At 50.8% G+C, this 23989-nt stretch overlaps 1 protein-coding gene across 1 annotated transcript in view; it reads right to left on the bottom strand.

Annotated features, from left to right (window-relative positions):
* LOC135306056 (zinc finger protein 135-like) overlaps positions 1–23675 on the bottom strand; it is a 66847-nt gene extending 43172 nt beyond the window's left edge. The window contains exons 1-2 of the mRNA XM_064429616.1: positions 23604–23675; positions 18802–19454 (exon numbers count right to left, since the gene is read on the bottom strand). Of these exons, the coding sequence (XP_064285686.1) occupies positions 18802–19454; positions 23604–23675 (725 nt within the window). The remainder of the gene's footprint in view (positions 1–18801; positions 19455–23603) is intronic.
* Between the last annotated feature and the right edge of the window lie 314 nt (positions 23676–23989).

The raw sequence follows: 23989 nt of genomic DNA, 5'->3' as shown, positions 1-23989 counted from the left end.
GCCTCTGGGCTGCCCTGGGACAGCAGGGAGCCCCGAGCCCTGTGCTCTCCAGCAATGGCTCAGCTGCACATGCACCCTCCTGCTCCTCTCCCTGCCCCACAGCTGAGCAGCCCTCCAGCTGCACGGGGCACTGGCAGCAGCACAGCTCATTGCAGGGCCACATGCAGGGCACAGCTGTTCCCTGGCAATGTGCACAGCCTGGCTGGGCTGCCACAAGACCCTTCCTCCCAGCAGAGAGCGGCCCAGCTCCTCCCTCACCTCTGTGTGAGCCTGAGCCATGCTCCTGGGGCTCCTGGGCCGAGGCCCCCTGAGCCGGCCGGGAGCCCAGACCTCCATTCCCAAGGTCGGGCTTCGGCACACAGGTCTCCAAGCCAAACAGGTCAGCCAGTTTCCTTGGGAACAGAGGCATCCCAGGTCCTATCTTGCACCAAGAGCTCTTTCCCTTCTTCCTCTGGGTGTTTGCAGCAGGCTCAGAAGAAGCTGTAATTCAGGTACAAGAGAAGAAGTGAGTTAATTGAACTCATGCCTTTACAATCAACCCATCTAATGGGTGAGGCATTCAAAGCACATTTTAGTTACTGAAAAGATTGGTTGGTTTCTTATTTTACATGGAACTAGCATCAGATTAATTTCTCTGAACAATATGGAGCTGGCAAGCCAGGAGAGAAGGGTTCTACTATTTATGTGTTGCCTGTTGCCTCCCCACTACTACAGGATCCCTTTCCTTCCAAACAGTTGGAAATTCACAGTGGTCTCTAGAAACGGACACTGTCAAGGAAATAATTGTTTTCAAAAGTAGTTTTCTAGGCTTTTGTTTCTGTAGGTCCCACTCAATTTGAGGTTGGGTTTTGCACATTTGGGATTTTTATATTACTCTTTACAACAAAGGAAGTGCTGGGACACAAACAATGGCACCACGTGTTACACATAAAAGAAGCTTTGCTTTCTCCATTAGATGTGCCCAGTATTCTGCGAGCCTGTATTTGTAGGGAACAAAGTGGTCATCCAAAAGTGCCAATTCTGCTCTACTTGCCTCTTCCTGGGGTTCATTCCCCGCTTTTTTTTCAGCAGAGTCACCCAAACCCAACATAAACATGGCCTGCCTCAAAACATTTCTGATCTTGGCTGATATGGTCAATTCAAAATTTTCCTAATGGAAATAGCAGAGGGCAGATCATTCTAAAATACTCTCCATCAGACCTGGAGGATCATTCTAAAATACTTTCCATCAACATGTAATTCTTTACATGGCTTCACGGAGGATAAAATCATATGGCATCCAAGCAGAATGAGTGTCTTAAAACTGGATTCTTTCACCCTGTAGAATGCTGGGGTCAGTAATAAAAGTAAAACAGGCAGGGTTTAATAAGATAGGTAATTTCTAGTCCAGAACTGATCCAGCAAAAATGTCACCTAACTTACTGAGCAGTACTACTCTTGAGCTGCATTTAGCACTCCAGCTTCATATCAGGAAATAAAGAGTCATTCCAAAGGGGCCACACCCAGGATTTGGCAGACCTAGCTCTGATCCCCAAATGGACCAGGGGATCTGATCCCTTTTTCTGCATCAGCAGAATTATTTCTCCAAGTCTCATCTCTCCTAGCATGACACGCCCAGAGATGGCAAAGGAACAACAACAGTGTCACTGGGACTTTCAACTTGAAAGCATTGGCTGACCCAGATGCACCAGAGACTGCATTTTGTCTGGCACATTCCACTTGTCAGGGATCAGGCAAGGCAGGGACAGGGACAAGGCAGAAGGCATCTCCTCCCCCAGCCTCAGCCTGCAGCACTGACACAGGCAGAGACAGCCAGGGAAGAGATTTGTCATTGTGAACCTGCCACGGGTGGCTTTGTTCTTGTGCTCTCAGAGGATGACAAACTCACACCCTGCCTCAGCTGCATCCACCTGGAAGCCTCCTTCTCCTTCACTGCAAAATTCAAAAGGACTTTCTGTCATAGGAGCCTTCCCTATTTCTGCCAGTGCAAAACCAGGCAGTGCCCATGAATCTCCTCCAGATCTCAAAGGGTTCAGCTCAGAAACTGCCCCAAGGAAAGGTATTCTCCTTCAAAAGCAGGAGAAAGGAGTGGTAACATTTCTCATTTCATGCTAAATGACTTCATTTTCCCTACTAAGTGTGATACTAGGAAGGCTTCAGGAAGATAAAAGGCATGTGCAGGAAAAAGAGGAATGTTTCCTTTTCCTGCACTACATTTCCAGGGCCCCAAGGCACCACTCCAGCTCTTGCCACCCAACACTTCCCACTAGAGGAATTTTCACTGCACCACCAGAGCACACTCGCAGGGACTGGACTCTGGGAGACTCCACTGAACCCATCAAGGAATTGAAATTAATTTAATGAGATTTTCAAAAGAATGGGTTTTAACCAAGCTCTCCAAATGTCACCTCTGAGGCAAGACTACAATGATCATTTTAGGACAGGCATGCCCTCTACCTACCTGCATCCTCAGAGCTGTTCTCTTTGCTTCTGCTGCTGGGTCTTGGCCTGGAGAAAATAGAGGACAAAAGAACATATGAGGAGGGAGAAAGAGAAGGGAGGGAAAGGGCGTACCATGAAAGGAGGCAAAGTTATTAGCATGGTCACTGTGATGAACGGGGAAATGCAACACATAAACACAACAAGATGCCAAGCTGATTAACTGTCCTTGGGCTTTCTGTTTCTGGAGTCACACAGAGCTGGCCAAGCTCTGGCTGAAACACAGCAGTCATTCTTCAACTTGCATCAAAACTCCCCAAGTCTGCTGCCTCTCCTTTTGGAGCCAAGTGGTTCCTAGAGCCTCTCTGAAGCAGCAAGAGCTGCTGAGCTGAGACACGAGTCTGTATGGAGGGCAGCTACTTTTGTACTGCTGCCAAAGCTTGACTTTGCCTGCTCCTGCATTACCCTGGTGACAGCCTTGTTCTACATGTGGTCAGAGCACCGCTGTCTCCTGAGAATGACATTACACCATCTGGCTCTTTCCAGAACAAAAAGGCTTTTTCCAACTCAGCTCTTAGGGAAGGATATTCAGATCACACTTTCAAAGCCCTACCGAAGATTTTCAATTGGAAAGATACTTCTGTGTCTCCTTCTTTATTGTTATCACTTGGATCAGCTTGACAGCTTCATTTTCTCATACATATCCAAGCCAGTACCTTTCCATCAGGTACAGTCCTATGCCTCTTCTCAAGCAATTTGCCCTGTTTGATCTTAAGCTCAGATCAAAATACTAAACATCAATCAGATTATACATCTATATCCCAAAATTTCTCTGGGATCTCATTTCACAGTGGAGGCCCAGGCACCTTGAATTTACACTTGAAGATTACAGGAGCAGCACCTGAAGTTGCAGACACCTCTCCAGGAGCCAATATTTGCCCAAACATATTCTCCTGTTTGCAGAAGTTGACAGTCAAGGATCACAGCATTCAAGGATCTTCAGGATCCAGACCCATGCAGTACAACTACCAAATGACATCACAACCACTGCAGAGGCAATCAATAGCCAAGTCCAGCCCTGGACGCATCTTGAGGAGCTTTTAAGCCCTTCCTCCTCTTCCCCACCACAGCCCCAGCTCTTGGGGCATTGGTGTTGGGATTGACATTCTGCTGGATCATCACAGATAGGCAAGATGGTGAAAACACAGATGTTTGCATACATACACGGGACAGCTGACTGTGCAAAATAATCACACGAGATGGGAGGAGTGAGGTGAACAGCACACTGGAGCAGCAGACACCTTGGCTTACCTCATCTCCCTGGAATCCTGGGAATCCAGCTGGGGAGAGCTTGGCAGGGACCCCGCAGCACTGCCCACAGGGGGACTTCCTGCCTTGCCTATTGGGGGGACCAAAGGCAGTCCCAGTGACCCCTTCTTCATATCCCCACCAATGGAATGCAGCAAGGCAGCCTGGAAAGAGTAGAACAGAGGGCTCAGATCAAGCATCCAGCCTTGCCCCCCTTCATGCCTCAAGACATCTAGATATGCCCTCAGCTGGGACCTGGCAGGAATAGTCAAACTGATGGTGCGGTTGGCCGAGGATGGGGAATGGAAAGGGAGGTGGTGAGGGAGAGACCATGCCCCAGATTTGCCACCCCTTCCCTTGTGGTGACTTCTCTGCAAGTGTGGCTACATTCCCAGCTGGCATCCACAGGTGTGACATCAAGGTGTTCTGGGCTGCCACTGCCTCCACTGGCCTTGTGGATGGTATTGGAGTGTGCTTAGATCACGGTTCTCTCTCTGACCCTAAGGCACCTTACAGCCGCTCTTGATCTCCAGCACATCCCCACAAAGCCATTCTGCAGGATGGCAAAACCTGCTTTTCTCAAGCCCCTCTCTCTGCTGCTGCTGCCCTTCCCTCCTACACTTCCCCAGCAGCCTTTGAGCCCAGGTGCTGCTGCTGAGCTCTCGGGATGCTCGCTGCTCTCCAGCTCCCACACATCCATCATCTCAGGCTCACTGGCATTTAGGAAGTCCAGCAGAGCTCCTTGCCCTGCTGCTTTCTGCAAGGTCTCTGCCTGCCCAAGTTCCCCCAGAGCCCCCATGCCATGGCCAGGAAGGGGGTGGAGGCAGCAGGGGCAGATGCACACCCTTCCTTCTTAACCCATCATTTCTGGCCCAGCTAAGGAGCCAACTCAGGACCTGTTCAAACTTCAGTGAGAGGGTCAGGTCCTGTCAGGGATACATGGGGCCCTTTCTCAGCCAGGCTGAAATCAATACCCAAGCCTTGGATTGGATATTTTGTCTACCAAAGCTGTTGTTCATCTGCCTCCTCCTGCACCCCACAGCAAACCCAGAACAACTGCAGCTACTGGCCCTGCTGCCAAGGCAATCGTGTGCCTGGGCTCGGGGCTGCTCTCCCCATGGCCACCTCCCATCCCTTCCCTCTGGACAAAGCCGTGCCAGAGCACACAGCCGCCCAGAAGCTGATAAGTCTGGAAACAGCAGCAGAGGATGTCTGGCTCTCACCGCCTCTGAAGCTGAGATAACCTGGAACTGACTTTGCAGGACTGCCTGCTCCAACAAACACCTTTTTGCTTCCCAACCAGACAGAGCAGGCAGAAAACATCACCAAGACATAGAGATGGTTCACAGATACCTATAGTTTACTAAATCTAGAAGGATAGCTTTTCCAGATTAGACAACTTTAGCTGCTCTGACTGCTTGTTGGTGTTTTCTCAGCCATAAGACAGAGGAGGAACCACAACAGAGCCCAGAAACCATTCAAAGACCTCTCCTGCTACTGATCCACACTGAGGATGTGAAGTCTCCACCACAAACCCAATGCCAACCTGAAGTGCAGTGTCCAGCTGAGCTCTTCCTCGACTCAGCTGCTTCCCTGGGCTCACACCACAAGAAAAGGTCTCCAAGCTCAGCCTAGAGCAAATAAACTGGAAATCTTCTGCACAGGTCTTAGCTTGGTCTCCTTACCTTATAACTTTTTCCTTCTGAACTCAGCTCCTGGTTTTTTCTACACCCATCATCACAGCCAGTGCCATTTTTCTTGTTCTCTTTCTCCATCCTGTACATTTCATTTGTGTTAGGAGAAGGAGAGCTCTTCCGGATGGGAGGCAATGGCTTGGAGGGAAGCAGTGAAGAGGGACATGGCCAGAAAGACTTGGAAGAATTGAACCTATTCTTGCCTGCAAAATGGAGGAATTTTCATGGCACCACCAGAGCACACTCGCAGGGACTGGACTCTGGGAGACTCCACTGAACCCATCAAGGAATTGAAATTAATTTAATGAGATTTTCAAAAGAATGGGTTTTAACCAAGCTCTCCAAATGTCACCTCTGAGGCAAGACTACAATGATCATTTTAGGACAGGCATGCCCTCTACCTACCTGCATCTTCAGAGCTGTTCTCTTTGCTTCTGCTGCTGGGTCTTGGCCTGGAGAAAATAGAGGACAAAAGAACATATGAGAAGGTAGAAAGAGAAGGGAGGGAAAGGGCGTACCATGAAAGGAGGCAAAGTTATTAGCATGGTCACTGTGATGAAAGGGGAAATGCAACACATAAACCCAACAAGATGCCAAGCTGATTAACTGTCCTTGGGCTTTCTGTTTCTGGAGTCACACAGAGCTGGCCAAGCTCTGGCTGAAACACAGCAGTCATTCTTCAACTTGCATCAAAACTCCCCAAGTCTGCTGCCTCTCCTTTTGGAGCCAAGTGGTTCCTAGAGCCTCTCTGAAGCAGCAAGAGCTGCTGAGCTGAGACACGAGTCTGTATGGAGGGCAGCTACTTTTGTACTGCTGCCAAAGCTTGACTTTGCCTGCTCCTGCATTACCCTGGTGACAGCCTTGTTCTACATGTGGTCAGAGCACCGCTGGCTCCTTAGAATATTACAACTCCTTGTTTTTTCAAGAAGAAGGATCAGATCGAACGCCCTTGGGTATGACATTGTGCTATGTCATTATAGGTGTGCAAAATGGTGAAAACACAGATGTTTGCATAAACACTGGGGACAGCTGACTGTACAAAATAATCACACGAGATGGGAGGAGTGAGGTGAACAGCACACTGGAGCAGCAGACACCTTGGCTTACCTCATCTCCCTGGAATCCTGGGAATCCAGCTGGGGAGAGCTTGGCAGGGACCCCGCAGCACTGCCCACAGGGGGACTTCCTGCCTTGCCTATTGGGGGGACCAAAGGCAGTCCCAGTGACCCCTTCTTCATATCCCCACCAATGGAATGCAGCAAGGCAGCCTGGAAAGAGTAGAACAGAGGGCTCAGATCAAGCATCCAGCCTTGCCCCCCTTCGTGCCTCAAGACATCTAGATATGCCCTCAGCTGGGACCTGGCAGGAATAGTCAAACTGATGGTGCGGTTGGCCGAGGATGGGGAATGGAAAGGGAGGTGGTGAGGGAGAGACCATGCCCCAGATTTGCCACCCCTTCCCTTGTGGTGACTTCTCTGCAAGTGTGGCTACATTCCCAGCTGGCATCCACAGGTGTGACATCAAGGTGTTCTGGGCTGCCACTGCCTCCACTGGCCTTGTGGGTGGTATTGGAGTGTGTTTAGATCACGGTTCTCTCTCTGACCCTAAGGCACCTTACAGCCGCTCTTGATCTCCAGCACATCCCCACAAAGCCATTCTGCAGGATGGAAAAACCTGCTTTTCTCAAGCCCCTCTCTTCTGCTGCTGCTGCCCTTCCCTCCTACACTTCCCCAGCAGCCTTTGAGCCCAGATGCTGCTGCTGAGCTCTCGGGATGCTCGCTGCTCTCCAGCTCCCACACATCCATCATCTCAGGCTCACTGGCATTTAGGAAGTCCAGCAGAGCTCCTTGCCCTGCTGCTCTCTGGAAATTATCTGCCTGCCCAAGTTCCTCCAGAGCCCCCATGCCATGGCCAGGAAGGGGGGTGGAGGCAGCAGGTGCATAGGCACCTTTCCTTCATATCCCATCATTTCTGGCCCAGCTAAGGATCCAAATCGGGACCTGTTCAAACTTCAGTGAAAGGGTCACTTCCTGTCAGCAAAAACATCTCAGAGTTCTACCTACAGCAAAGAAATTGAAAATTTACCACACAGGATTAGCTTGGTCTCTTCACCTTATGGCCTTTTCTTTCTGAGCTCAGCTCCCGTATTTTTGCCCGGTGCTCGTCACAGCCACTGCCATTTTTCCCATTCTCCTGCTCTCCACTGCGTGTCTGACTTGGTGTGGTAGAAGGAGAGCTCTTGTGGATGGGAGGCAATGGCTTGGAGGGAAGGAGCATAGAGGGATTTGCCAGAGAAAACCTCTTGGCAAGAGGGTAGCCAGTCAGGCCTGCAAAGTGGAGACACAAAATGTAACAGAGGCCACAATGCAAACCTAAAACATCTGAAGCTCCATATTTCATGGGACACATTTCCTGGAAACTTCTAAAGAGCTGGACAGGGAAGCATGGTCCTACGGGCAGACACTGGAGACAGCCCGGGGGAAAACCCTGCCCCACTTCCACAGAGGCACCCCAGGAAGAGCCTGGCCTCTGGGCTGCCCTGGGACAGCAGGGAGCCCTGAGCCCTGTGCTCTCCAGCAATGGTTCAGCTGCACATGCACCCTCCTGCTCCTCTGCCTGCCCCACAGCTGAGCAGCCCTCCAGCTGCACGGGGCACTGGCAGCAGCACAGCTCATTGCAGGGCCACATGCAGGGCACAGCTGTTCCCTGGCAATGTGCACAGCCTGGCTGGGCTGCCACAAGACCCTTCCTCCCAGCAGAGAGCGGCCCAGCTCCCCCCTCACCTCTGTGTGAGGCTGAGCCATGCTCTCAAGGGAAGAAGTGAGTTATGTGAAGGCCCACTTTTATCATCAACACATCTAATAGGTATGGCACTCGATGGGAATAATTTTTAATTATTGGGAAAATTTCTTTGGTTTTCTTTTTCATGAAACTAGTCTGCGTTACATTCCTCTCAACAGTATTGAGTTAGCAAGTGTGAAGGGAAGGGTGGAAGGCTCCAAAGATAAGAGGGGAAAAAAAATTCCTTCTTGAGGCTGGCCTTCTGGGAATCCCTAGGAAAGACCCACACAGCTGTGACTGCTATTTCTGAAAACCACAAAGACCTCTCAGCAAGCAGGCAGGCCTTATTGGTGTTTCTGTAGCATCGTAATACCATCCCCTGGGTGGGACCCCATCAGCAAGCAGAGGAAGAACAGGAAATTTTTCTGTACTGAGACCCAACATTGATGGTAAAGAAAGCAACAGGACTTGCATCTCATGGCCAGTTTGTGGGCAACTGTGGCCACAGTCCCTGTCCTGGCTGACAGTATGACTGATTTGGCTACTGTCAAACAGGAGAAAGCAGAGTAAACTAATGACAGAATGTTGTAATTCCATGGGAGCCCTTGCAGGATCCTCTGTAGCTGTCAGCCACCTACTCTGACACAGACTAGCACTGACCACCACGGAGCAGTTTTCCCTGAAATATGGTGGGATTTGTTTTCCATTTGGCTTCAGCCTTTCAGCTCCTTCCTATCCTCACCTTTTCCTTCAGAGGTTTTTCCTTTTCCACTAAAGTCCATCTTCAAACCCGTGCTTCTGCCTGGCAGAAGGATCTGGGTTTGACTCTGGGAACACTCTCAGAGCTGACAGCGACAGGAGCTTGGTGCCCAGCCTCAGAACAAGGCCGGGTGACTCCGATCGCCAGCGCTCGGCACAGAGAGGCAGAGCCAGACGCGTCTGCTGCCGCTGCGGCCGTGCCAACCACAACCTGCACAGCCTTCACAGCCCCAGCGTGGGGCTGCCCCTTTGTGACACAATAGCCCATGGGGCTGCCCCTTTGTGATGCAATAGCCCGTGGCTCTCTCATTTCCATGGCTGCAAAACCCCACCCCAACTCCATCCCCTTCCCTTCCCAAGGGCAGCCAGCCCTGAGCCCAGCCTGGCCAGGCCTGAGGCTTTCACACTGTCTAGGAAGTAAACCCTCTCCAAAGCTACTTTTCAAGTCCTTTATTTCTGTAAATTCATTTCTGTAATTTATTTCTGTAATTCCCACTCAGATCTGGGTTGCAGCTGGTTGGTGTGGGAATTGGTTAATTTCTCTTCACATCAAACAAAGTGCTGGGACACAAAGAATGGCACCGGGCCGTGGAAGTAAAAGCAGCTTTGCACTCCCCAGTAGATGACCCCAGAATTCAGCTGGCCGATAGCTTTAGAGAACAAATTGACCATCCAAATATTCCACTTTTGCTCTGCTTCATTGTTCTAGGGGTTTATTCCCTGCTTGCTTTTTTGCATAAACACCCAAACCCAACATAAACATGATCTGCCTCAAAACATTTCTGATCTTGGCAGTTCCTGACAATTCAAACTTTTCATGATGGAAATAGCACAGGGCAGGTTATTCTCAAAAAAGTGGATAAAACTAATCCTGCTTGATTTGGCAAAACTAAGCCTGAGCCATGGGACCAGTGGGTCTGATCCCTTTTTCTGCATCTGCAATATTATTTCTTCAAGTCTCATGTCTCCTGTCTATTCAAAGAAGCTTTGCACTCTGCATCAGATGCCCCCAGTGTTCAGTGGGCCCATATCATCAGTGTATCTCTAGGGTGTAAACTGGCCATGCAAAGTTCTCCCTCATTGTGGCAGGGGTTTATTCCTGCTTGCTTTCCTGCAGACACACCCAAACCCAACATTGCAACACCTGCCTCAAAACAATTCTCATTTGGACTGTCTCTGAAAATTCAAACCTATACTCAGAGCATTTCCCTGTCCCCAGGGCCAGGCTCCAAGGCTGGCCTCTCTCCTGCACAGAATGAAGAAGAGCTGCTGCCCTTGCCAGCGGCTCCGGGGTCTGGTGATCAGCGCTCTGAAGGCAGCTTTGTACACACCCTGCCCCTGAGCCGAGCAGCATTCCTGGGCATTGGCACCAGCTCTGCAGGCCAACATCCTCCAGGACAGCTGCAGCAAGGAGATTGCAACAAGGGCTGGCTGAAGGAGTCTCCAGGCTGCGGCAGCCCTTCACCTGCTGGAATCATCTTGTGCTGCCATGGGAGAGCAAAGGGGGTGATGGGCTCTTTGAAAATGAGGGTCTCCTCCATGTGCTGCTGCTCGCTGGGCTGATACAGCTGCTGCTGCTTTCCCCCACAGCTGTGTCAGGAGCCTGCCTGGGAAAATAACACTGCCAGTGCCAGTGCCAGCCACTGATCCCTGCCATGGCCCTGCCCACAGGGCATCCTGCCCACCAAACCGCTCCAGTCAGGTGATGTCAGACAACATCAAAATACATTCAAACGATGCATTTCCCACTTTCTGGCAAAATCATGGCCATACAGTCCACGTGTTGGAGGCAGACTGCTGTTGGCAGAAGGGGGAAGCCCCAGCAGCTGCTCTCCCCATGGCAGCAGAGGCAAGCCTCCCACCATGCCCACTGCTGTAGAACCCAGTGCTTTGGAGTTGCTCCCACTCAACTCAGGCTGCTGCTACAGCAGCAGCATCACTTCACACATTTGATAACAGACTTGGAATGGCACACAGGACTTGCCCCAAGAGGTACAAAACATTTTATTTTAAAGTGGAGTGGGCAGGAGAGTTAGAATAGTTTGCTCCTTTTTAATACAAGCATACCTGATTTAAGCAGGGACACTGGGCTAATCATACTGGGGACCGGTTTGTAATTCTTGTCTCTAGCAATTCCCACCAGTTTGCAAGCATTTTTCACTAAGGGGTAGATAAGATTTTACAGCACATCCATGAGCAAGTCTGAGCCTGAAGTCAATGCACAAGAAAATACTCCCAAATCTGCCACCCATGGGAAAAGGAAGCAGAAAAGCAGATGAAACAAGTGCCATTGCAGCTAAATTGCCTGTATTTATCCCATGGTCCAACCTTCCTGTACAAAAGCACCTCAATTCAAACACACAGCTTAAGATCAAGGAATAAAAGTGCTTTGAGAACATTTAAAGCCTGATTTCTATTACTTTCAAGGAGAGGTCAATGCTAAATTCCTTAAAAACACAAATGCAGGTCTATTTGGGACTGCATCCTTCAAAAGCACAAATGGAGGTTTAGAATTGCAGAACTTTTTCCATTGGAAAAGACCTTTAAGATCATAGAGTCCTTCCCATAATCTGAGACTGCTGACACTGCCAAGGCCACCCCTAAAGCCTATCCCAGGACGGGATGCTATTGGCATTCTTGGCCACCTGGGCACCCTGGCTCTCAGCCACTGCCAACCAGCACCCCCAGGTGCTCTTCTGCTGGGCGGCTTCCCAGCCACTCTGCCCCCAGCCTGTAGCCATCCATGGGGGTGCTGTGGCCCCAGTGGAGGATGGGCACTTCACCTTGTTGAACCTCACGCAAGTGGCCTCAGCCCATGATCCAGCCTGTCCAGATCCCTCTGGCAGATCAGCACTCCCACCCAGCTTGGCATTGTCTGTAAACTGCCTGAGGTGCCCTTGATCCTCTCTTTCCCATCGTTGACAAAGATGAGAAACACAACTAGTCCCAGTGCTGAGCCCTGGGGAACACCACCTGTGACCAGGCACCAGCTGGATTTAATTCCATTGAATGCCACCCCTCCCTGGGCCTGGCCATCCTGACAGTTTTTACCCAGGGAAGAGTGCACTAAGGTCTTCAGTCTTTTCCTCATCGTTTGTTCTGTGTTTCCACCCACATCCAGGAAAAGACAGAGATTCTCCTTAGCCCTCCTTTTGTTGCTGATGGATTTACAGAAGCATTTTTATCCTCTTTGCAATTTTCTAGGAAGAAATTCTCTACAGTGAGGCTGTTGAGGCACTGGGAACAAGTTGCCCGGAGGAGCTGTGGATGCCTAAGGAAGGCTGTGCATCTTCCCCTGCCCTCTCCACTTCCCTTCTTAGTCATGACATGGGGGACCTGAAGCAATTCCAGACTGAGGACAAGGTGAGCATGGCTCAGCCTCACACAGAGGTGAGGGGGGAGCTGGGCCGCTCTCTGCTGGGAGGAAGGGTCTTGTGGCAGCCCAGCCAGGCTGTGCACATTGCCAGGGAACAGCTGTGCCCTGCATGTGGCCCTGCAATGAGCTGTGCTGCTGCCAGTGCCCCGTGCAGCTGGAGGGCTGCTCAGCTGTGGGGCAGGGAGAGGAGCAGGAGGGTGCATGTGCAGCTGAGCCATTGCTGGAGAGCACAGGGCTCGGGGCTCCCTGCTGTCCCAGGGCAGCCCAGAGGCCAGGCTGTTCCTGGGGTGCCTCTGTGGAAGTGGGACAGGGTTTTTCCTATGGCCTACTCCAAGTGTCTGCCAGCAAGAGCATGTTTCCATATGCAGCTATTTAGAAGTTTCCAGGAAGTCTGTCCCATGAAATATGGAGCTTCAGATGATTTTCTTTTGTATTGCTGGCTCTGTTGCATTTTGTGTCTCCCCTTTGCAAATCTGACTGCCTACAGCCTTACCAAGCAGTTTTCTCTGGACACTTGCAATGTTCTCTTACCCACAAAGTCTTTGTCTCCCATCCAGAAGAGCTCTAATTCCTCCAAGCTCAGGAAGAAGCTGATGCCTGTCTGAAGAGTGTCACAAGAATAGGATTTATGTGTTTGGCTTCATAGTTAGATATGGATATATATTCTGATATTTAGATGTCGTTTTGAATAAAGGGTTTGATTGTATCTTTAAATTTTGATGACATATTTTTAATTCCATATATTTTATTTTCGTTATTAAAAAAATAATAATTAAATAAACCAAAAGGAGAATGTGAGACCAGGACCTGCCAGCCTAGAGATTATGGGAGTGCAGCTTGCTTGATGTGCCAGTGTCTCACCCATCCTTTCTTCACTGCACATCTCCTCTTCCTCTTTTGCCACGTTTTTTTTTGTGTCATTTGTGCTACTCTTTTTAAATTGGCATTACAACAGGGCCACACATTGACATGTTTGGGGGACAATGGAACCAAAAGATCCTGTATGGCCAAAAGTTTTCTACCTGGATGTGTTGTGTGCTCTCAGAAGGCCAGAGCAAAGAAACCAAGAGAAGTGTGCCCAAATGCCAAAGCTTTGCTCCTTTGCAATCTCACACAGATCTGGCTCACAGGTGACTTCAGTCACATTTTCATAGGTAAGAGGAGGATGTGTATTTCACTGGGAAAAGATGCCCTACTTTGGAATAGTCATCTGTATGTAGATTTACCCAGGACAGCAGTCCAACAGTGTCTTTTGCAACTTGCTTGCCAAGGGATGAGTGGGCTGTGAGGCCAATAACAAGTGACAAGGGTTCCTCAAATCTATTGCCACTCCAGCCTGGGTGCCCTTCTGCCCAGGGCTATGGGATCATATGTTGCCATGGACTGGTGCTTGCCAGGGTAATGAATTTCTGCATAGCTGGAACAAGCAATTCTAGATTCCACTCCAGCTCTTGGTGGGCTGCAGGATCATTGACAATGCCGCCTTTCCAGAAGTTATTCTACAGTTTCCTTTCATAGTCATTTGAAGATTTAAACTTCACATTTCAATTTGTTTTGCCTTCTGGGCCCAGTGCAAACTGTAACCTTTTAACAGCAAAGTCCTCATGGCTGCCATCTTCTGATGTTCTAAAGAAACTGCATGTGAATGTGTTAATTGAGTTTTCTGAAGGAGAACTCTGTCTGACTCTGTGTCACATGGCTGCATGTGTTGGCATAGCTATGGGTCTAGTCCTGGCCTAGTAAAGCCCAGGCAGGGTGGCATGTTGCAGGGAAAACAAGTCCACGAGCTTATGGGGTTGCCATCACCAGCAGAGCCGATGTGTCCTTTGGGGATTTTTCTGGAGACAAAATTAGGGACCTGCTCCATGCAACAGTATGGATCTCATAGATCCTTAGATCTTTCTAAACTATCCTAAAAAAGGCAGTGAAACTTCACATCTCCTTGCACAGCCACTGTTTGAATAGGGGCATTTTTGTCCCTCCTCAAAGGCATTGCTCTTGCACACCAGAAACATGAACATCCACCAACAGGAATGATGCATGGCCCTCCTGCTGCTGCTTCAGAGCTCTGGGAAGTGCAGACCTGGGTATTACCAATGGGAACACTTAATTATCATTTCATGCTCCTTCAAGATGCCCAGATCTCAGGGCTTTTAGTTTCAAAGCAGCCACTGTACTTGCTCTAGGGAAGAACAGTAAATGGGAAACAGGGATTGCCAGCCTTGCAGGGGTGTGGGGAAAACCTGGAGTGTCTGCGTCAAAAGATGAATGGGAAGAGTGCAATTGCCAAAGCCAAAGTTTTGTTAGGATAGCAGGGTCAGTTATTTACTGCCTGCTTGCATGGAAATAATTTCAGAACCTCCTTCTTGTATCTCGTGCAGAAAAGGAGATCTTAATAATACCATGCTACTTAAAAACACATTGTGATGCAGATCTGTAGTGATTCACAATGAAGCAGACTGCCTGCTTTGTCACTGCCAGCCCTGGTGACCCTGCAAGGGACCGTAGGTTATGCCGTGCCTGTTTTATATCCAAGCAAAGCTTGAGTTTGCTTATTAGTGTGGAATAAATACAAGGGTAATAAAATGGACAATTAAACTGGTCACTTTCGAAGATATGCTCATGCTTTCACACATCAGTCCTGTGCCTCATGCTCCCAAGGCTTGTTACTCATCATGAAATATTTCAATAAAAAAACACAGCTCCTGTGTTACATCAGTTCATCAAGAATTCTGCTGGGAAGAACAAGACAAAAGCCGTCTGACACTCACTTGCAGCTGTCCTGGATTTCTGCAGCCCTTTGTGAAACGCTGCTGTAGGCAGAGTGTTTGGAGTTGCTTTGGGCCTTTATGAGAGATCTGTGTAACAGCATGCTGGGCTCTCCTGGCAGAAAACTGTCCCAAGCCCAGGGACATGGTGCCAGCAGGAGTGGAGCAGCCCCGCTCCCAGCCCGAGAGCGTGAGCTGAGCCACGCCGGGGAGAAAAGACACCGAGGGGCTCCAGCCCAGCTGCTTCACCTGCCGTGACCGCTCCACAGAGCTCTGCCTCTGGGAGAAAGTCGACGCTGGACAAGCATGGAGCTTTCATCTGCTGCTGGAGCTGCTCCGTGACAGCTCCTGTTCTTCCTGAGGGAGAACCCAGCACCACCTTGTAACGCGTGTCCTGGGGGGATTTTCCTCAGGCATTCTGGGTCTTTGTCCCAGCAGGGGGACGGTGAGGTCTGGCAGTTTGATATCTAGAACTCACTGGCCTTTTTGCTTGCTTTTCAGCTATTCCGCTTGTTAATAAACTGTTGCAATTTTTTTCCACTTTCATCTATTAGTATTCATTTCCTGTTACTGGAAGGCGATTCTTGGAACACTTTAGAGGAGACGACTCATTGCAGTGTCCTGTATTAAGTTCTCCCAAACTGTGTGAGACACATGGCTTCACACAGGAGCAGCCCCAAGGCTGCTGAGGGGAAGGCACAGAGGAAGACAAACCCAGTATTTCTGAGGGGAATTCCTTGACACCAAACCAACCTGAGTCGTCCAACAGCTGACCTGACATTTTGAGACATGGGCCAAAGGGGAAACCTTGCAGTGTGTTTGGTGCAGGCCGGGTCATGCTCAAGGCAAAGGTGTGTCAGTGCACTTGGCTCCTTCTCTCCTCATTGTGTCCAGCACACACAGCAGCCCAGAGCTCCTGCAGAAACCATCACAGCACTCAGTGGGAGCAACTTGTATCCAGTGCTCACACAGAGCTGTGTCCAACACTGCACCTCATTGGAATGAGGAACTGTTCCAGCTCTTTTAGGAGCTAAGGAGGTTTGGCCTTCAGATCAGCTCCTTCCCAGCTCTTGATTTGCTGCCCTGGCTGAGCTGCTGCTTGTGGCAACACTTGTTGCCCAGCTGCCAGCCCTGCTCTGCTGGCCAGCAGCCACTGCAGGAGCTTGTGCTAGTGACATCGAACCTTTCAGATCTTCCTCAGGAAAGCTCAGGGCAGAACTTGTCAAAAGAGCATTGCCTGGGCCATGCCTTTGACATTAAATCTCTCCTCTGTGCTTGGTGCCACACACAGTAAATATCTGAGGAAGCAAGTTTTCTGCTCCAGAAATTTCTTAAATCAATCAGTTAAACTGTAACAGAACATGATTTGGGATGTGTAATCTCACTTTAATTCATTGTGCAGAAAGCTTCAGAGAGCTGTGTGACCTAAATGACCTTGCCACCAAGAACTCAGAAAAATGGGAGAGATGGAATCAGTAGCACAAGGATCTGCATTGTGATTCTCCCACAGGCCTGAGGACACAGCCCACTTCCACTGGGCCATGCCTTTTTACCCTACATCAAAACCTCGTGCTTCAGATTGTGGTGGTGAATGGCCCCCGGCCTTGTCCAGCCACACGGTGACCTGAGAAACGCTTGTCAGGCCTGGGCCTTGCTGAACAGCGCCTGGGCCCAGCTCCTCTTGAGCTTCCCAGAGACACCGAGCGCTGCCAGGCACTTGTGCTGTCTGACGAGCTCCTGGGGTGTCCTGTGAACTGCCTTGGAAACCGCTTTTCCTGCCTCAATGGCATGACATCCTCCTTCTCCCACTCTCAGAGCCAGGCTGCTGACCCACGGTGCGGCCACGATGAAGCGTTGATGGCTGAGGCCCCTCGCCTGTGGCCCATGAACAGCGCTCCCAAAGGAGGCCCTTGGGGCTCTCCTGGAGCCCAGAGGTGCCAGCAGCAACCTCCCTCTGAGTGGGGCCTCGCAGAGCCAGCGCACTCTCAAGCTTGCTGCACTGGCAGCATGACTGAGCAGCCATGGATCCTGGGCCAAGAGCCCCACTCCTGGAGGCTCCAGTTTAACCACTGCTCAGCTCGAGTGCTGTCAAGCTTTTAGGCTGTATTCCTTTTGATCCTTGTCCTTTCTGTCCTTTTCTCAAATGCACCTAAACACACACACACACACAATTCTCAGAATGTTTCTCATTTGATTGACTGAATTTTGTTCCTTGCTTTTTTCCTCATGTTGTTCCTTAACCAAGCAGTAAGTAATAATGTGAATGTTGCCAATGAATTTTCTTGAGCTGTTGCTTAATATTCTATCTGGCTTTTACTGAACCTTGCCTGGGAATTTTTAAGCAATCTCAGACACTTGTTCGTAACAAGCCTTGGGAGCATGATGTGCAGGATTGACACTGGAAAGCAAGAGAGTCATTCAAGAGGGATGAGTTTAACTGTCCATTTTATTACGCTTCTATTTATTTCACTCTAATAAGCCAAGCCAAGCTTTTCTTGGAGGCAGAATGTGTGTGGGAGGCACTACAATATTATCCCATAGCTCTGGGCTGAATAGCACCCAGACTTGGGTTGCACAAGCTGGGGAAAAAGATGTTCCTGCCCTTGAACTTCCTTCCTATCCTCTCAACAACTGAAAATAAAATTATAAATCAATAAACTATAATTATAATGAAATCAATTACAATAAAAATGAAATATTTTTCCTTCCAATACTCCAATGATTCAAGCGAAAACAACAATAACTATTACTATAATATTACCAATAAATGTAAACAAAATATATACTAAGAAATATCTTCTGAAAATTTTCATGCAATAACTAATATACCTTAGATTAAAAATATCTAAAAATACTATCATACAATCTAACACACCTTAGTAAAACAATTCATATTACAAACACACTAAACACAAAACCAAGCACCACTAGAATTTCTCATACATTTTAACCAAACAATTAAACTTTAATAACACCCTTAAGTACTCTAAAACAATTCAAATAATTTTTTAAAATTTAATTGTAGGTGAGTGCTTTTATTTGGATATTGGTTTTTGGATTGTTTGTGTTAGATGATTTAAAAAATGGGATTTTTACAGCAAATTAATCAGCTGAGGAGGAGGCACTCTGCAAAAAGAACTGACTGAAAAGGAATGGGACAGAAATCAGTAACTCTGAAAGTTTTATTTGCTGTCAAATACATCCCACCCAGCCAGCCCCACACAATCCCCATCCCACCGCTCCCAATTGGGATCCCACTTCTCCCAATCCCCTTCCAACCCCATCTCACCCTGGTGGCTGTGGAATGGAGTGAGTTTGGCTTGGGATTGAGTTTTTTTGAGGAGGGAACAAGCAATTTGAGGAGGGATTGAGCCTTTATGGGTTAAAATTCAGTTGTTTTCAGTTGGATTTGAGTTGTTGTGTGGTGACAGAGCCATCTGTCTTGGCTTTTGGAGGGCAAAGAGAGGAAGAAAAGAAAAAAATTAAAGCCAAACCAAAAGGACAATCAGGCAGGTGTGTTCCCAACACGGATCACAGGGAATGTGGGTCACCAGGGCTGTGCCCAGCGTGGGTCCTGCAGTGGGGGATGGAGCTGGAGCAGCGCACGAAGCTCTTCCCGCACTCGGGGCACTCGCAGGGCTTCCCTCACCAGTGCCTCCGTTGGTGTTGGGTCAATGTAGAGCTGCTGGAGAAGCTCTTCCCACACTGGGGACACTCGTAGGGCCTCTCCCCAGTGTGGATGCGCCGGTGGGTGATGAGGTGGCAGTTCTGCCTGAATCCCTTCCCGCAGTCGGGGCAGAGAAAGGGCCTCTCCTCTGTGTGACTCTGATAGTGCTGGAATAGATGGGAGCGGATCCGAAACCCCTTCCCACACTCGGAACACTCGTAGGGCCTCTCCCCAGAGTGGATCTTTTGGTGGACAATCAGGCTGGAACGCTGGCTGAAGCTTTTCCCACACTCCCCACACTCGTAGGGCCGTTCCCCAGTGTGGGTCCTCTGGTGCTGGATCAGGGTGGAGCTCTGCCTGAAGCTCTTCCCACATTCCTCACACTCGTGGGGCCTCTCCCCAGTGTGGATGAGCCGGTGCCTGACAAGATGGGCGTTCCGCCTGAAGCCCTGCCCGCAGTCGGGGCAGCGGAAGGGCCTCTCCTCTGTGTGCGTGCGCTGGTGCACGAGGAGATGGGAGCTGCTCTGAAACCTCTTCCTGCACTGATCACACTCGTAGGGCCGTTCCCCAGTGTGGCTCCTCCGGTGCACGATCAGGTGGGAGCTGCACCTGAAGCTCTTCCCACACTCCTTGCACTTGTGGGGCTTCTCCCCATCAGGAACCTCCTCATGGACCACCAGCTCCGAGCTCTGGCTCCATCTCCGGCCGCCTTCCCAGCCCAGGCTGGCTCTTTCCCCCTCAGATCCCCGCCATCTGCGTTTGCAGCCCCTCCTCGTGCGGCATCTCTGGGGCTTTTCCTCCCCATTGGGTTCCTGCGCCGTGGAGCCGCTCAAAACGGCCTCTGCCACGAGGTTCTGCCGCAGGGATTTGTCCTCCCTGCTCTCCATCCTCAGCTCCTGCTCTGGGGGAGGAAGGACAAGGACAGGATGGCATTTGCCTCCGGGCCACAGGCAAGGGCAAGGAGATGCCCCCAGGCTGTCCTGCAGCCGGGGCTGTGCTGGGCTGGGAGATGGAGCAGGAGAGAGGGTAAAGGGGCACTGACTTCCTCCTCACCTGCCTCAGCGTCCAGGGACATCTTCCACTTCCTCACAGCCTCACAAGAACTGGCAATGGGAAATCCTCGTTTGGGGAAAACTAGGGATGAGCACATTGACTTTGAAAGTCTTTCTGTCCAAGTCCCTCTCTACAAGTCACTGGCCATCTGGGCTCCAGAAAAACCTCCCAAACACCAAGATTCAGCCTTGAAAAAGCCTCCCAGGAATTCCCTGTACCTGGACCCTACCCTCTTCTCTTTAGAGTTCCCCCCTGTCCCAGCTGCTGGGGTCACGCTTGCATTGGGGGTCTCCCTTCTCCTCGGTGCCCGCCCTCCCCAGCCTGCTGGCAGTCCCAGCAATCCCAAAAGCTGCCCCCTCTTCGCTCCATTCAGTGGTGCCGGGGCTTTTTGGGCTCCCTTTTGGGCTCCCTTCTCACCTCATTCTCTGCTCTGGGCTGCAGGGGCTCCAAGGAGTCCCCCCTGCCCCTCTCCAGCCTCTGCAGGCTCCCGCCAATGGCGGCGCTCCCCCCTCTCTGGGCTCCCCACTTTGGGCTCCTGGGGGACACAGGGCTCTGCTCCTCCAGGCTGCCTCTGCCGCCAGCTGCCACCGCCACCCCCCAATGTCCCCCCAAGGGGCCTTTTCCACTCAGACTTGCACTTCTTCATTCTCCAAACATCCCCCCAAAAAACCCAACCCAGGCACTCCCCAGAATATTTGGGCTGAGCTCCACCTCCCCGGGCACCTCCAGACTTCCCATGTGCCTGACCCTGGGACGATCTGGAACACCTTGGACCCCCATTCCAGCCTTTCCCTGCCCTGAGGCCCATCCTTCTGCAAAACCAGAGATGCCCTGAACTCCCCCTTCCTGAACATCCTGGGTGTCCCGATGTCATGTCCCACCTTTTTTGGTAAACCCTGCACTCCCCTTTCCTGGGCTCCAGGCCCCCTGGAACTTCCTTTCTGCCTCTCCATGTCCCTGCCCCCCATTTCCGTGACCCTGAGCCCCTCCTGCAACCCATTCCTGAGACCTGAGACCCCCTTTTACCTCATTGCCCAGAACTGAGACCCCCCCTGCACCCCCTTATCTGGCACCAACTCAACTTCCCCTGGCCTCCGCCTCTCCCAGCACCCAGCCCCACCCTTTTGCCTGACCTGGGATCCCTGGGCCCCCATTCCTGCATTTTCCAGCCCCCAGACCCTCCTTTTTTCACTCCCAGGACATCCCGGTACCCCCTTTCCTGGGCACAGGATTCCCTGCACACCCCATCCCAGCTCTCCCAGTCCCTGCACCCCCTTTCCTTGACTCTGACCCCTGAACCTCCTTCCCAGCTCGGCCAGCCCTTCAAGTCCCCCTTTCCTTGGCCTCTTGACCCCCCTGGATCCCCAGTCTCTCACGTCCAGCCCCCCAGCTCCCCCGATCTCGCTGTCCCCCCAGTTCTGCACTCCCTGCAGTATCTGGCAGTGGCGCTGTCGCAGCCCGGCCCTGTCGCCGCGTCCTCTCAGTGCCCATTCGGGCCCTGTCCGCCCAGCCCGACACGGTCGACTGCGGGGGACACTCCCCTGTGCCCGGGCTACAGGAGAGCGGCCGGGGCTGCCAGCCCTAAACCACAGGAGCAGCTGGCAGACGCTGCTGCAGGAAGAAAGGGCCCACTCTGGGCAGGGTAAAGCCAAGGTTTATTTCAGGGCTCAGGGCAGCTCTGACCCTCAGGGCAACCTGCTGCACACAGCACACACTCAGCCCCTGCACCAGCTTGGAAAGGGGGGCGCAAACAAGGCAAAGATACATCCAACAACCAATGGGGGAAACGGGGGCTGTGCAAACCGGGCAGATGGACATGAAGGAGCACAAATGAGGAAGCACCTTAAGGGGAGGCCCTGACCTCTGCCCAATCACTCCACACCCCTGTGGGAAGATTCTGGAAAGAGGGGAAGGGAGGCCGAGGGATTGACAGGGGCCCAGAGAGGAGACTGGGGAATGGCTCTGCAGCCACAGGGAGGATTGACATGGGGGAGGAGGGAAGGCACTTGGGGCAAAGCATTTTCAGGAAAGAAGCGGGGCTACATCAGGGAACCATTACAAACTGAGAACAAGGAGAATAAAACACAATACAACACGGCCCGGGGTCCCCCAGTCCTTGATTGTGGGGGACGTGGACGGGACCCCTGCGAGCGCTGGGGCAGCGAGCGGGGCCGGATGGAGCCGCAGAGAGCGGGGATGGTGGGGGGAGCTGAGCTGGGATATTGGGATAGCCAGGGCTGGGATATTGGGATAGCCAGGACTGGGATATTGGGATAGCCAGGGTAGGGATATTGGGATAGCCAGGGCAGGGATATTGGGATAGGCAGGGCTGGGATATTGGGATAGCCAGTACTGGGATATTGGGATAGCCAGAACTGGGATATTGGGATAGCCAGGGCTGGGACATTGGGATAGCCAGAGCTGGGATGTTGGGATGGCCAGGGCTGGGATATTGGGATAGCCAGGGTTGGGACATTGGGATAGGCAGGGCTGGGATATTGGGATAGCTAGGGCTGGGATATTGGGATAGCCAGGGTTGGGATATTGGGATAGGCAGGGCTGGGATATTGGGATAGCCAGAGCTGGGATGTTGGGATGGCCAGGGCTGGGATATTGGGATAGCCAGGGTTGGGATATTGGGATAGCCAGTGCTGGGATATTGGGATAGCCAGCCCCGGCTCAAGGACAGGAACGGGCCCGTGGCCGACAGTGCCCTGGAGACGGGGCCGGTACAACCAGAGCAGGGGAGACTGGGGGGAGCCAGGGGCTGGGCTGGGATCTGTGGGAATGGAGGACTCTGAGGGGCTGGGATGGGATCACTACGAGGGGTGGGATTTCATCTCCTTCCAGCTGGGACCCGGGAGCTTTGCAGTGTCCGACGGTGCCACCTGGATCACCTGGAGGTGCTGGGAATGCAAAGGGATCATGGTGGAGCAGATGAAGCATTATCTGGGACACAGCTGTGTGGAAGAGCTCCCAAAATCCATCAGACATGGTCGGGAGGCTCTGGAGCACAAAGGTGGGTGTGGGAAGAGGAGGGGAGTTCCTGTGGGAATGTGGGATTCAGGAATGAGGGCCTTGGGAATGCAGAAATTGCCACGGAATTTCCATGGCCGGATCTCTCTCATCCCAGCCAGGTGAGAATTCCATGGATGGATCTCCCCCTAACCCATTGCCCTGGGAATTCCATGGGGAAATGATTTGAATGGATGACCAATGCAATGCCAGCAGTGCAATTGGGAAATACAAAGCTGTGTTTCGTGTCAGGTTCCTAGAGGCAACGTGTGTATTTGTGATTGTGTGGAAACTGACCATGGGACAGTTATGAAGACAAATTCTAATAAATAACTGAGGAGGTAAAGCATGGAAGAAGGCCTTTGAACCTATCCTTTGTTCGCAATTACCCTTTGTAAGTCTTCAGTTGATTTAGGATCATTTGAATTAAAGCTTTAAGGATGTTTCTCTTTGACAGGAACTTTCTGCTTGTAGCTAAGCCTTAAAGAGTTTTGCAATAATAACCTTTTGAAGTATAATTTTAGAATATTGCTCGTAGTAAGGATCTTTGAAACCATAGCTTTAGAATATATAAAAAGGAAACGTGCTTATCTCGATACATTAAAAAAAAACAGTGAAAAGCAGCTTAAGAAAGGAAGATGAACATCTACTCAAGGATTGATGGTTTTGACCAAGAGAAGCTGGACATCACTGTTATGAGATTTGGAATTAAAAGGTGGACCCATCTGGAATCTGGACCTCACCAGCTGGGAGACTTCTTTCTTCTTTCGGAAGCCAGACCCCACCATCTGGGGATACTCCTTTCTGGGATACATCCTGAGAAAAACTAAATCATAATAGTGTATAGAATTGTGACGTAAAAATTGGGAATGGAAACTGCTGCGAAAGTTTATGAGTACCCCTATCAATGCCTGTAAGCCTCAACTATCGGTGTGCAGCTGGAGGGAAAACTTCCCCCCCTGTACCCAGCCTGTATTGCTCATACTTTACCATATGAATTAATAAATTGATTGCTGCTTGAATATTGGCCTAGTCAAGCTTCTCATTTGTAAAACAATGAGCCCTAATCCCTGCTGGGATTGCATGGGACATGGATGCCAATGCTGTGCCCAGGCCGGCTCTGCTGTGC

This window comes from Passer domesticus, chromosome 8 (genome assembly GCF_036417665.1).
Source record: "Passer domesticus isolate bPasDom1 chromosome 8, bPasDom1.hap1, whole genome shotgun sequence".
NCBI classification, from domain to species: Eukaryota; Metazoa; Chordata; class Aves; order Passeriformes; family Passeridae; genus Passer; species Passer domesticus.
This window is presented reverse-complemented; position numbering and strand designations above follow the sequence as displayed.